This window comes from Coregonus clupeaformis, chromosome 21, assembly GCF_020615455.1.
Source record: "Coregonus clupeaformis isolate EN_2021a chromosome 21, ASM2061545v1, whole genome shotgun sequence".
NCBI lineage: Eukaryota > Metazoa > Chordata > Actinopteri > Salmoniformes > Salmonidae > Coregonus > Coregonus clupeaformis.
In genome coordinates this window covers 30,380,277-30,394,031 of record NC_059212.1, presented here as the reverse complement: position 1 = coordinate 30,394,031, position 13,755 = coordinate 30,380,277, and the positions used below count along the sequence as shown (strand labels likewise).

Sequence of the window (13,755 nt, the reverse complement as noted above, 5' to 3'; positions counted from 1 at the left end):
GAGTGGCCAGAAAAAAGCCATTACTTAAAGAAACAAATAAGCAAACACGTTTGGTGTTCGCCAAAAGGCATGTGGGAGACTCCCCAAACATATGGAAGAAGGTACTCTGGTCAGATGAGACTAAAATTGCTTTTTGGCCATCAAGGAAAATGCTATGTCTGGCACAAACCCATCACCCCGAGAACACCATCATGCTGTGGGATGTTTTTCATCGGCAGGGACTGGGAAACTGGTCAGAATTGAAGGAATGATGGACGGCGCTAAATACAGGGAAGTTCTTAAGGGAAACCTGTTTCTGTCTTCCAGAGATTTGATACTGGGACGGAGGTTCATCTTCCAGCAGGACAATGACCCTAAGCATACTGCTAAAGCAACACTTCAGTGGTTTAAAGGGAAACATTTAAATGTCTTGGAATGGCCTAGTCAAAGCCCAGACCTCAATCCAATTGAGAATCTGTGGTATGACTTAAAGATTGCTGTACACCAGCGGAACCCATCCAACTTGAAGGAGCTGGAGCAGTTTTGCCTTGAAGAATGGTCAAAATCCCAGTGGCTAGATGTGCCAAGCTTATAGAGACATACCCCAAGAGACTTGCAGCTGTAATTGCTGCAAAAGGTGGCTCTACAAAGTATTGACTTTGGGGGGGTGAAAAGTTATGTACGCTCAAGTTTTCTGTTTTTTTGTCTTATTTCTTGTTTGTTTCACAACAAAAAATATTTTGCATCTTCAAAGTGGTAGGCATGTTGTGTAAATCAAATAATACAAATCCCCCCCAAATCCATATGAATTCCAGGTTGTAAGGCAGCAAAATAGGAAAAATGCCAAGGGTGGGGGGGGGTGGGGGGTGAATACTTTCGCAAGCCACTGTATATGTCATACATTGCCATAACATTTCCTGCATACTGCTGTTTAAACTCACCTCGGTCTCCAGAGCAAATTAACTTTGTCTTGAATACAAGCAATGTCTGCTTATTTGCTACAGTGGGGGAAAAAAGTATTTAGTCAGCCACCAATTGTGAAAGTTCTCCCACTTAAAAAGATGAGAGAGGCCTGTAATTTTCATCATAGGTACACGTCAACTATGACAGACGAATTGAGAATTTTTTTTCCAGAAAATCACATTGTAGGATTTTTTATGAATTTATTTGCAAATTATGGTGGAAAATAAGTATTTGGTCACCTACAAACAAGCAAGATTTCTGGCTCTCACAGATCTGTAACTTCTTCTGTAAGAGGCCCCTCTGTCCTCCACTCGTTACCTGTATTAATGGCACCTGTTTGAACTTGTTATCAGTATAAAAGACACCTGTCCATAACCTCAAACAGTCACACTCCAAACTCCACTATGGCCAAGACCAAAGAGCTGTCAAAGGACACCAGAAACAAAATTGTAGACCTGCACCAGGCTGGGAAGACTGAATCTGCAATAGGTAAGCAGCTTGGTTTGAAGAAATCAACTGTGGGAGCAATTATTAGGAAATGGAAGACATACAAGACCACTGATAATCTCCCTCGATCTGGGGCTCCACGCAAGATCTCACCCCGTGGGGTTAAAATTATCACAAGAACGGTGAGCAAAAATCCCAGAACCACACAGGGGGACCTAGTGAATGACCTGCAGAGAGCTGGGACCAAAGTAACAAAGCCTACCATCAGTAACACACTACGCCGCCAGGGACTCAAATCCTGCAGTGCCAGACGTGTCCCCCTGCTTAAGCCAGTACATGTCCAGGCCCGTCTGAAGTTTGCTAGAGTGCATTTGGATGATCCAGAAGAGGATTGGGAGAATGTCATATGGTCAGATGAAACCAAAATAGAACTTTTTGGTAAAAGCTCAACTCGTCGTGTTTGGAGGACAAAGAATGCTGAGTTGCATCCAAAGAACACCATACCTACTGTGAAGCATGGGGGTGGAAACATCATGCTTTGGGGCTGTTTTTCTGCAAAGGGACCAGGACGACTGATCCGTGTAAAGGAAAGAATGAATGGGGCCATATATTGTGAGATTTTTAGTGAAAACCTCCTTCCATCAGCAAGGGCATTGAAGATGAAACGTGGCTGGGTCTTTCAGCATGACAATTATCCCAAACACACCGCCCGGGCGACGAAGGAGTGGCTTCGTAAGAAGCATTTCAAGGTCCTGGAGTGGCCTAGCCAGTCTCCAGATCTCAACCCCATAGAAAATCTTTGGAGGGAGTTGAAAGTCTGTGTTGCCCAGTGACAGCCCCAAAACATCACTGCTCTAGAGGAGATCTGCATGGTGGAATGGGCCAAAATACCAGCAACAGTGTGTGAAAACCTTGTGAAGACTTACAGAAAACGTTTGACCTGTGTCATTGCCAACAAAGGGTATATAACAAAATATTGAGAAACTTTTGTTATTGACCAAATACTTATTTTCCACCATAATTTGCAAACAAATTCATAAAAAATCCTACAATGTGATTTTCTGGATTTTTTTTCTCATTTTGTCTGTCATAGTTGACGTGTACCTACGATGAAAATTACAGGCCTCTCTCATCTTTTTAAGTGGGAGAACTTGCACAATTGGTGGCTGACTAAATACTTATTTTCCCCACTGTATATTGACAGACTAATCAGTTTTATTAAAACAAATTAGTTTAAATAATAAACCAACTCCCTCCATCATTTGTTCTAGCGGTAAGACTGCAGCTAGTTTATCCAAATACATTTAATGAATATCACAATGAATTGATCAAGAAGTTGAAGTCAATGCTTTATTGGTTTCTGATGCAGCTGGAATCATTTAGTCACTTGTCAATACAAATATTATATAAAACACCATAATATACAGTATGTACAACAGCTAGCAATATCGATACCACAATGCAGTTGTGAGTATACTAGGTGTTCTATATTATACTACAACATCCATCTAACTGAAATGGATGTTGTTGGTTGAATGTTCCAGAATGTTCTTCAGCTGGTGAACCTCTTCTAATGTTGGCTAATGTGTTGGCTAAGAGTGTGCAAAGCTGTCATCAAGGCTAAGGGTGGCTATTTGAAGAATCTCAAATATAAAATATATTTTGATTTGTTTAACACTTTTCTGGTTAGTACATGATTCCATATGTGTTATTTCATAGTTTTGATGTCTTCACTATTATTCTACAATGTAAAAAATTGTAAAAATAAAGAAAAACCCTTGAATGAGTAGGTGTGTCCAAACGTTTTTATTTTTAATACATTTGCGAACATTTCTAAAAACCTATTTTTGCGTTGTCATTATGGGGTATTGTGTGTAGATTGATGAGGAAAAACATGGATTTAATCAATTTTAGGATAAGGCTGTAACATAACAATGTGGAAAAAGGGAAGGGGTCTGAATACCTCCTGAATGCACTGTATTAGTGTTTTATTTTTCAGATATTTTTATTTTTTTACAAATGTTAGTAATACTGCAAAAAAAATTGGCAAAGCAATTCACTTTTTTTCCTGAATACAAAGTGTTATGTTTGGGTCAAATCCAACAACGCATTACTGAGTACCACTCCATATTTTCAAGCATAGTGGTGGCTGCATCATTTTATGGGTATGCTGGGGACTGGGGAGTTTGCCAGGTTAAAAAAGAAACGGAATAGAGCTAAGCACAGGCAAAATCCTAGAGGAAAACCTGGTTCATTATGCTTTCACTGAGAGATGAATTCACCTTTCAGCAGGACAATCAACTAAAACACAAGGCCAAATCTACACTGGAATTGCTTACCAAGAAGACAGTGAATGTTCTGGAGTTGCTGAGTTACAGTTTTAACTTAAATCTATTTGAAAATATATGGCAAGACCTGAACATGGTTGTCTAGCAATGATCAACAACCATCTTGACAGAGCTTGAAGAATAATACAAAATAAAAATACATCTAATGTTGCATAGTCCAGGTGTGGAAAGCTCTCAGAGACTTACATTTCCATTTTAGTCATTTAGCAGACGCTCTTAACCAGAGCGACTTACAGTTAGTGAATACATATTTTTATATATATATATTTTTTTTTTCATACTGGTCCCCCGTGGGAATCGAACCCACAACCCTGGCGTTGCAAACGCCATGCTCTATCAACTGAGCTACATCCCTGCCGGCCATTCCCTCCCCTACACTGGACAACGCTAGGCCAATTGTGCGCTGCCCATGAGTCTCCCGGTCGCGGCCGGCTGCGACAGAGCCTGGATTCGAACCAGGATCTCTAGTGGCACAACTAGCACTGCGATGCAGTGCCTTAGACCACTGCGACACTCAGGAGACTTACCCACAAAGACTCACAGACTCATCGCTGCTAAAGGTGCTTCTACAAAGTTTTAACTCGGGCTGTGAATACTTATGTATTTATTTCTCTAAATTAGCAAAGAATTCTAAAATCATGTTTTCACTTTGTCATTATGGGGTATTGTGTGTAGATGGGGGAGAAGAAAAAAAATATTTAATCCATTTTGAGTTCAGACTGAAACACAACAAAATGTGGAATATGTCAAGGGGTATGAATATTTTCTCAAGGCACTGTATAACTGTCATTCAACAACAACAAAAATTAATCAGCTGAAGTTCAATGTCTAATTTCACAGATAAATGCTTATTATATTGAAAGGCAAACACTGCCATTAATACAAGGAACAAAAAGTGTTTTATGTCACACGATTTTGGACAACTAAAATGTTATTAGAATGTATTAATGTTACATTCCCATGATGCCTAAAAGACGGTTCCAGTTGTAGGTCATACTTAATCAAATGTTTTAGGCTTACTTGCCCAATAATTTTTTTGTGTTTTGCTAAGCCTTTTTGTTAATAAATAAATGTTTTATAGTGAAGATATATTGCAGAAACTAGATATAGGCCTAGATATAGAATAGGCTGTTTTTAGCCTTCAGCCTTTATATAACCATATGAATTAATTAAATACAATATTCTGCCTATATGAACAAATTTATATAGGCCTAGGCTACAATATTCTGCCCAAATGAACACATTTATTTTAGGTCATAACTGAACCAATTTCTGTAGGCTATATTTTCTGCCAATATGAATGAATGTAGGCTTATAGGCTATACAATATGTGTAGCCATACATGATTTAATGAAAAGCAGTAAACATACACATTGTTTCACATTATTTTAATAACAGACATAAACACAATCACGCAATAGGCTATAGCTCCCTTCACAGCTTCCCCCGGAAACTCGACGTATTGTAGCGTCACTTGGACGAAGGACGAAAGAGTAGCGGAGGAAGGAGTACCGGTGTTAGCGGTAAAATATAACGCGTCACTGCGATGCTTCTCTACTTTTGACATACTGTAGGGCTCTGGTCAAAAGTAGGGCACTAAGGAGCCATGCTTTCTTTCTTCTAAAGCATCCATATCAAGGTTTTCAATCTTCAGTTTTGCTGTGGTGGGTTTCAAGTTGTGCCTCCTCTATTCCTGTCCCTGATAAGGATGTGCACTCCAATAAGCCCTGGTGACAAAGGCAGGCAGGAGTGACTATGGCCTGTACCTAGTTAACCCCCAGTGGGACTCCTCTCCCATTTCCTCTCTGATCACAGAGGCCTTGGGTCCAGCCAGGGAACTGCATTTAGCAGGACACATGAATATTTATGACACCATGCCATTCAGTTAGAGGAGGCCGGCAGCAGAGTGATTGACATAAACCGGTCATTTTTGCTTCTCTATGGTCTACGTCATGTGGTAGTTGATGATGGAAAATACCACAATTGCTGGGATGAATGGATGTTATGATTGATATTTGAGGAAACGCTCAAATAACCAGCATTTTCTGAATGCTAGTAATAGCCCTTGAATAGTAAGTATTCCCATGAGAACATGTGTAATCAAAACATTTTCCATGTTCAGGACCACTTCGGTGTGGAATTGCCAGTGCTGCACTTTTTGCTCTCAACTCGAAGAGTATGTGGGTGTATGTGCTAAGCTACTTCAGCATCCATTGACACAGACATTCCCCATCATGGATACTGTTATGTTCCCTGGTGTTAATGGCACCCCCTCCATTTCTGAATTACTTACTAATACTCAATCTCCAGTTTTAAATTACTCTTACTTGAAATGTCAAAAGGCATAATGTCTTCTTCTTTTTTTTAAGCTCTCAAGTGTATCGTTGGTTAATTGTGCCGTACAACTGAAACCCCCTCTGGAGGTCTTCTTCACACTTCAATTTTAAATGTGTGAAGGACTCCAGTGAATGACAGAGGTCTAATTTAAATTAGCCTACATAATGTGTTTTGTAGCAAATGGATTGCAGCAATATTGTGGCCTATTTATGCTGTCTAGACTGTTGTGCTGACAGTGGAAGTTACACCATGTACATAATGCAATATTTTGTTGGAACAACAATTATTGCGAAACATTGCCTAGCCCTCGAGTGTTTGTGACGTCTATGAACAATTCATATGAGTATCATGGGGCAGTAATGACAACAAACAGTCCTTTCCATTTTTTAACAAGATCTCGAAGACCGGTCTTTAAAAAAACATCTTGACTGTTGATACGGAAAACCACAACCTGAGGCCTACAGTATAGTAGCATCTGATTGGAGCGTCTAAGGAAGCTTACGTATACATCTGACAACCCACTTCCTCTCAGGAAGGCTACCATCAACCAGTTAGCAAGATACTGAACTCTCAGACTTTAGACTTATTACTCAAATACAGTTGGAGTAAAACTACTACACAAAGAAATGGTCGCTGAAGTCAGTTAAAATATTACAAAGCTGTCAGCCAACCATCAGGTTCAGCAGCCGTTGGATGGTGGCCTTCATCTGAAAGCTTGTAGGTTTACATTTGATCATGAGTCTACCGAGAAAGTCTCCAGAGCACAGCAGACATTCAGGTCCGAAACCACCTCAGTTTGGCATGGAGGATTCTTACCACTGGCACCATTACAGAAAGACCTGGCTGAAGCAGGGCTCCCAGTCCGCTCCTGAGCAGCCACTGAATGGCTACGAGTGGAGGACCTCTGCCAGGCTGACACCTAAAATACCAAACGTGATGAGGTTGGACAGTAATGATCACGTCGTAATGGAACCTATCCACTTCAGGGTATTGAGTCTACCTAGGAGGACCACCACCAGCAGTACCGGACCTGTGGAGCAGCACAGTGGGCAGGGGAGGCTGCGGTCACTGCGCTCCCTGATTCCCTACCACAGGTCTGTGTCAGAGCCAGGGGCTGGCAGCAACACAGAGAAGACTGCAGTCAGGAAGGTGCGCTCAGACATGGAGGAGCAAAATGTCCCCTTTGTCAACGGCCTATTCTCCTCTGTATCGCGGAGGATCAGTAGGATTCTCAGCATCAAGGACGAGCCTGACCCTGAGAACCAAGTGCCTGGTAGGAGAGCTTTCTCTCCCTTCTATCGCTCTCTCTCTCCATCCTCTTTTAGAATGACATAGTGGAGTAAGAAGAGACAATTATTCTGCAGGTGCAGCTCATTTGAGTTTACAGTTTATTTATAAAAGTCTGATACATTACATGGGTAATGGCGTAATTATTAGTTGGCCTAAAGCGTTTAAAATAGTGCAATTATTTTTAACTGCTGCACAGAGTAGGCCTAATACTGCCCAATTTAGATTTATGTTGCTATTATATACTGCAATACAAGTGTGTACATTTGACATTTTTGTCATTTTTGTAGACGCCCTACTTACAGTAGTGAGTGCATACATTTTCATACTGAATTGAACCCACAACCCTGGCGTTACAAGTGCCATGCTCTACCAACTGAGCTACAAGGGACTACTGTGCATTTTCATATCTTTCCTCTGTACTGTGGGGAGGAGTCTGCTGCTAATTGATAGTAAGGGATCTGCCTTTGGGCCACTTTTCCAATGAAGGAGTAGATATTCACAATTTAATTGACACGAATCCTGTAATGCTCAACCAAAGAGCAGGGTGTGTGAACATTCTTTGTAAATAATGAATGCATTTTTTCCTCCTATTCCTGGCAGCCAACATGAAAAGGAAAAAATCTCTTGTCTGAAAATTGCTAGATCATTTCTGATCTGAAGAACCATGGTATTTCATTTCACATCAGTATATGAGAATTGAGAGGTGCATGATAGCCCTGGTGATTTGTCATGCTGAAATGAATGGAAACACTCACTGATATCTTTCACCTCACAGCACATCTGCAGCGTGTATGCTCAGGTCACGCATGCGTTTAGGCCAACTGTAATTCAAGAGCAGAAATGGCAGTGCTTATTCAACCGTGGTTTGACAGATTCTTCTATTTCATGTTCCTGAAATGAGTCATAAGGGAACATTGGGGCCAGACAGCCTCGTTTCCGCAAATTATAAAAGTATTTTTTGTTATAGGGTTGGTTTGGTTATGTGGGAGGGGGTTGGTTAGAACTTGGTGAACACTGATGTGTTACATTGGCTTTTATAGGGGAAAACACACTTTGGTGATTTTAAATTGAACTTCCATATGTTATAAAATACATTTTACCAAGACAAATATGATTATTCATGTTCTGAATCGTTCAGTAGGGTCTTTCTCTAACATACAATTAACATATATCCAAAAAGTTGGATTTCATAACCTAATACATCCAATAATAAGCACTGAGCTCTGTTGACATAGCGGTGCAGGTTTGTCTTGAGGATTTTACATTTTGTTGTAGTCTTCAATGTTTCCGCATGTCGCAAAAAGCAAAGTTAGCATGACACGAGCTGAATTAAAAAGGCTTTGAAAATAATAAACTTGGTATACGCTCACTGCTCCCTTGACATTTCACAGAGATACGCTTGTTTTTGTAAAAATATAATAAATAAAATACATTTCAAATTAATATGAAAAGCGTATACTAAAATATTAAAATACTTTTGAACGGATTATGATGGAGACATGAGGTTTGGACCATTGGTTTTCTTAGAGGATTATCTACACAATTAAAAATGTTTTACCCATTGGTTAAAAGGTGCGTTTATGATTGGAAACCCTAGCTTTTGTGTAGTAAGTCTCACTACACTGTGGTCTAAGATTTATATATTCCTCATTTTTCTAAGGGTCTGAAGGTGTAGGCCACTAGGCCTTGTCTGTTTCCAAAATGGCTTCCCTGTGTATTTGTAACATGTTTAGTTTATTGAGGAAAGGGGGGTGAGGATATGTGGTGGTGGTCGGAGGGGGGGCGTATTGCCTGAAAGGTAATCCATCCTCATTATGCAGCAGTGTTCTCAAACATATCAACATAAGTGTAAGGAATCCTCCATGGAGCCTACCATCTGGTGTACTAGCTCACAATGACATGAAACCACAGTGCTCTCCATTTGATGTTTCACTTCTCCTTGGTAGAGTAAGCAACGTGGGCTTCCTCATTGTAGATTCACTGAACTTCCCTCAGGCCTGCCTACATTTCTCACACCAAGCAGTCAGAAGAGGCTTCTCTCATGAAAATGAATTAAAACTAATTCTAATTGGAGGATAATTAAACCGTATGCGTCCGTGTGCCTGAACTAAAAGTGTTCAGTTAGTCTCGTGCCTCCCACCTGTTCTGTGAAGTGGTTAACCTAAATTAGATTCCGGCCAAAAATATTAAGTTTCAAAGGTTGGTTGCTCTGTGAGTGCTCACAAAAAAGGAGCCTGCTGCATGCGGAGGGGAAACTGCATACCCCTCCTTTCCTTTCGTATGCAAATGCCCCTCTGCAAATAAATGCACCATGCTATAACAAAAAGAATGTGGCAGCAGCACCTACGAGCTCATTAACCTTTCAAAGCTTGGGCCAACGTTGGCATGCAGTCCTGGGAAAACCAACCGTGACTTTGCATTTCATTTGGGGCTACCGGAATGAGGCCTTCGAGGGGGGAGGGGGGTGGGCTGTATGTATTAAAAGAGAGACCTCTCTTGTCATGGACCACTGTCTGGCAACAATGTCCTGAATAAAGGGAAGAATTTGTGTGTCAGATATGCGCAACGTGTTTGATGGTTATGTGAGATAAGCTTGTGTGTCTGTCTGCACACCTCTTCACTGAACAATAACCTATGCTTATCTAGTAGGTTATAGGCTTGACGTGATAAGATATGACATTGGTTCATTCTCAAATGGCACCCTGTTCCCTGTAGAGTACACTACTTTTGACCAAATCCCTATGGGCCCTGGTCAAAAGTAGTGCACTATGTAGCGAATAGGGTGCCATTTGGGACGCACACATTATCGCTCACCTTCGACCTCAGTGGCTCCACCTCTTCCCATGGTCCTAGCACCCTTTTGCAACAGGAAAAAAAGAAGCCCATGCAAATGTGAGAAACCTCACTAATGGCAGCATATTTAAATATTTAACAATGTCATTGAGTTCTGGAATGAGCTAACCCCAGGAACAAAGAGCATTTATCCCCATCGCCCTGCACTGAATACAAATTATTTATTGGGACTGATGTTTTTGGACAGCTAGAAATACTTGTCCCTGAGGGTACCTATGGCTATGTAGGTAGGACTAATGTAGAACAGTGTTTTTGTGTGTGTTTACTTACAATTTCTTCACATTTTGTAAATGTATGAACTTTCCAATTACTCAATACAGTTCAGAATTTGACAATAAATATTAGGTGAATGTATTTTCGTCTAAGGTCATAACTATTCAACCTAGACATCTGGACATTACCCAGGCATGTCTGTGGGCTGGGCTTGTAAAGCAATTTCACTCACTCCAGTAGCGATGTGCTTTCATTTGTACATTTAATAGAATGGAATGGGACTTATTTTTAGGACATTTTATGGTGCTTGAACATGCCCATCTCGATTGTGAATGTCAGCATTTAAGCCAGCTGAATTCCTGTCATGTTTCTTTACTCATGCATGCCTGATAGAAATGGAGTGCCACTGCTTTGCAGAGATAAGTTGTTTATGCTCAGATGGTCATACATTCATTCACATATACAGTTGAAGTCAGAAGTTTACATACACTTAGGTTGGAGTCATTAAAACTCGTTTTTCAACCACTCCACAGATTTCTTGTTAACAAACGATGGTTTTGGCAAGTCGGTTAGGACATCTACTTTGTGCATGACACAAGTAATTTTTCCAACAATTGTTTACAGACAGATTATTTCACTTATAATTCACTGTATCACAATTCCAGTGGGTCAGAAGTTTAAATACACTAAGTTGACTTAGTGTAAAAAAATAAAATATTTGACTGTGCCTTTAAACAGCTTGGAAAATTCCAGAAAAGGATGTCATGGCTTTAGAAGCTTCTGATAGGCTAATTGACATAATTTGAGTCAATAGGAGGTGTACCTGTGGATGTATTTCAAGGCCTACCTTCAAACTCAGCGCCTCTTTGCTTGACATCATGGGAAAATCAAAAGAAATCAGCCAAGACCTCAGAATTATTTTTGTAGACCTCCACAAGTCTGATTCATCCTTGGGAGCAATTTCCAAATGCCTGAAGGTACCACATTCATCTGTACAAACAATAGTACACAAGTATAAACACCATGGGACCATGCAGCCGTCATACCGCGAAAAGTGCAAATCAATCCCAGAACAACAGCAAAGGACCTTGTGAAGATGCTGGAGGAAACGGGTACAAAAGTACCTATATCCACAGTAAAACAAGTCCTATATCGACATAACCTGAAAGGCCGCTCAGCAAGGAAGAAGCCACTGCTCCAAAACCGCCATAAAAAAGCCAGACTACGGTTTGCACATGGGGACAAAGATTGTACTTTTTGGAGAAATGTCCTCTGGTCTGATGAAACAAAAATAGAACTGTTTGGCCATAATGACCATCATTATGTTTGGGGGAAAAAGGGGATGGCTTGCAAGCCGAAGAACCGAAGAACACCAGCCGAAGAACACCATCCCAACCGTGAAGCACGGGGGTGGCAGCATCATGCTGTGGGGGTGCTTTGACGCAGGAGGGACTGGTGCACTTCACAAAATAGATGGCATCATGAGGAAGGAAAATTATGTGGATATATTGAAGCAACATCTCAAGACATCAGTCAGGAAGTTAAAGCTTGGTCGCAAATGGGTCTTCCAAATGGACAATGACCCCAAGCATACTTCCAAAGTTGTGGCAAAATGGCTTAAGGACAACAAAGTCAAGGTATTGGAGTGGCCATCACAAATCCCTGACCTCAATCCTATAGAACATTTGTGGGCAGAACTGAAAAAGCGTGTGCGAGCAAGGAGGCCTACAAACCTGACTCAGTTACACCAGCCCTGTCAGGAGGAATGGGCCAAAATTCACCCAACTTATTGTTGGAAGCTTGTGGAAGGCTACCCGAAACATTTGACCCAAGTTAAACAATTTAAAGGCAATGCTACCAAATACTAATTGAGTGTATGTAAACTTCTGACCCACTGGGAATGTGATGAAAGAAATAAAAGCTGAAATAAATAATTCTCTCTACTATTATTCTGACATTTCACATTCTTAAAATAAAGTGGACGTTAGCTCAACCGTCCCGTATATGGGACACCGATCCCGTAGACGTTAAATGTGCAATTATCTAAAAATGACACTTGTGCAAATTATTAGATAATCACTGGGTTCTAGGTATCTTCTCGTGATGATTGTGAGGCAGTGGTGAGTTTGTGGCTAGAACTGAGGCCTCAACGCTCAGTCTTGAATCACTTTACTCCTCTAAAAGGAAATTATTTTCATGAAGCTCACCTAGTAAAAACCAGGCTGCTGTCTGTTGTAACCTATGCCATAGAGATGAACAATGATTTATCTATATGGCCTATGCTGCCTTATCATATATTATCTTTTGGGAAACGCAGCAGTGTATAGGCTACGTCCCAAATGGCACCCTATTCCCTATATAGTGCACTATGTTTGACCAGGGCCGTTTGAGACATAACCCTAGTCTGTCTAGTGTCTTCCTACCCCCTTCAGGGAGCAGCTGGTCTGAGAGAGAGCGAGCGAGAACGCCTTACTGTGATTACGGCTAGCCCTCCACACTAAGAAAGCATAACAAAAAACCCTCTCTGTGGTCCCACATGGCTTACAGCTGGAATGCCACACAATTCAATAAAGACAGGGCCACATTCACACGCCAATCAGTTAATTGCAATAATTTCCCCAGCTGCCAATTACGATTGTTAATTTGCAATGTTTTTGAATAGCTAGCTTTTGTCTTCTGGGACACAAAGGCCTGCATTTCAGCTATTGTAGTTAAGCCCCTGTAATATAGGGAGAACAATACAGCTATTATTATATCCCATTCCCAATTTTGTGGTGAGTTTTTTCTTTAGTGACAGACTGCGTGCGTGTAGCTGTGTACAGTAGGTCAGTTTCAGTACCACACCTCTCTCTGTTTGTGTCTGTTTGTATTCTACCCCCTCCTCCCTCTCTCCCCACCTGTTGGCCAGGTTTTCTGGATAAAGGAGATGATGTCAGGCCATTGTCATTGGAGGAGCAGCTTGTATTTACTGGTTGCCACGGCGACCTGGCTATTGCTTACAAATAGGTATAGGTTGGGCTTTGTGTCTGTGTAGGGCTTGAGGTTAAGATTGTTGGCGCACACAAAGCATCCTCTATTGCCCTATGTAGTAGAGGCTCTGGGTGTGGACCCACCTGGCAGCAAACACTATGGGAATTAAGGGTGGCGAAATGTATTAAGCTTTTACCGGTTGCAGTCTAAAATGTAGGTTTATGTCCCACGTGATAATTGTGTTATGTTATTCAGGGTGGTGAGTCACCCTTGAGATAAAGGACGTTGTTATATAGACGTCTTTAAACAAGTGGTAAATGCCTCCTAACCGTTTCCCCCCTCAGAAAGAAAACAA

The 13,755-nt window shown here is 41.0% G+C and overlaps 1 protein-coding gene across 5 annotated transcripts in view; it reads left to right on the top strand.

Annotated features, from left to right (window-relative positions):
- LOC121535202 (ras GTPase-activating protein nGAP) overlaps positions 1-13,755 on the top strand; it is a 114,656-nt gene that overhangs the window by 27,427 nt on the left and 73,474 nt on the right. For 2 of the 5 annotated variants that reach the window (XM_041842025.2, XM_041842024.2), the window contains exon 1: positions 6,601-7,347. The exons of 1 other annotated variant lie outside the window; for it this stretch is intronic. In XM_041842025.2, the coding sequence (XP_041697959.2) occupies positions 6,810-7,347 (538 nt within the window). In that variant the 5' untranslated portion in view covers positions 6,601-6,809. Of the gene's footprint in view, positions 1-6,600; positions 7,348-13,755 lie in introns of those variants that run through there. 2 more of the 5 variants (XM_041842029.2, XM_041842026.2) reach the window with 1 other exon arrangement.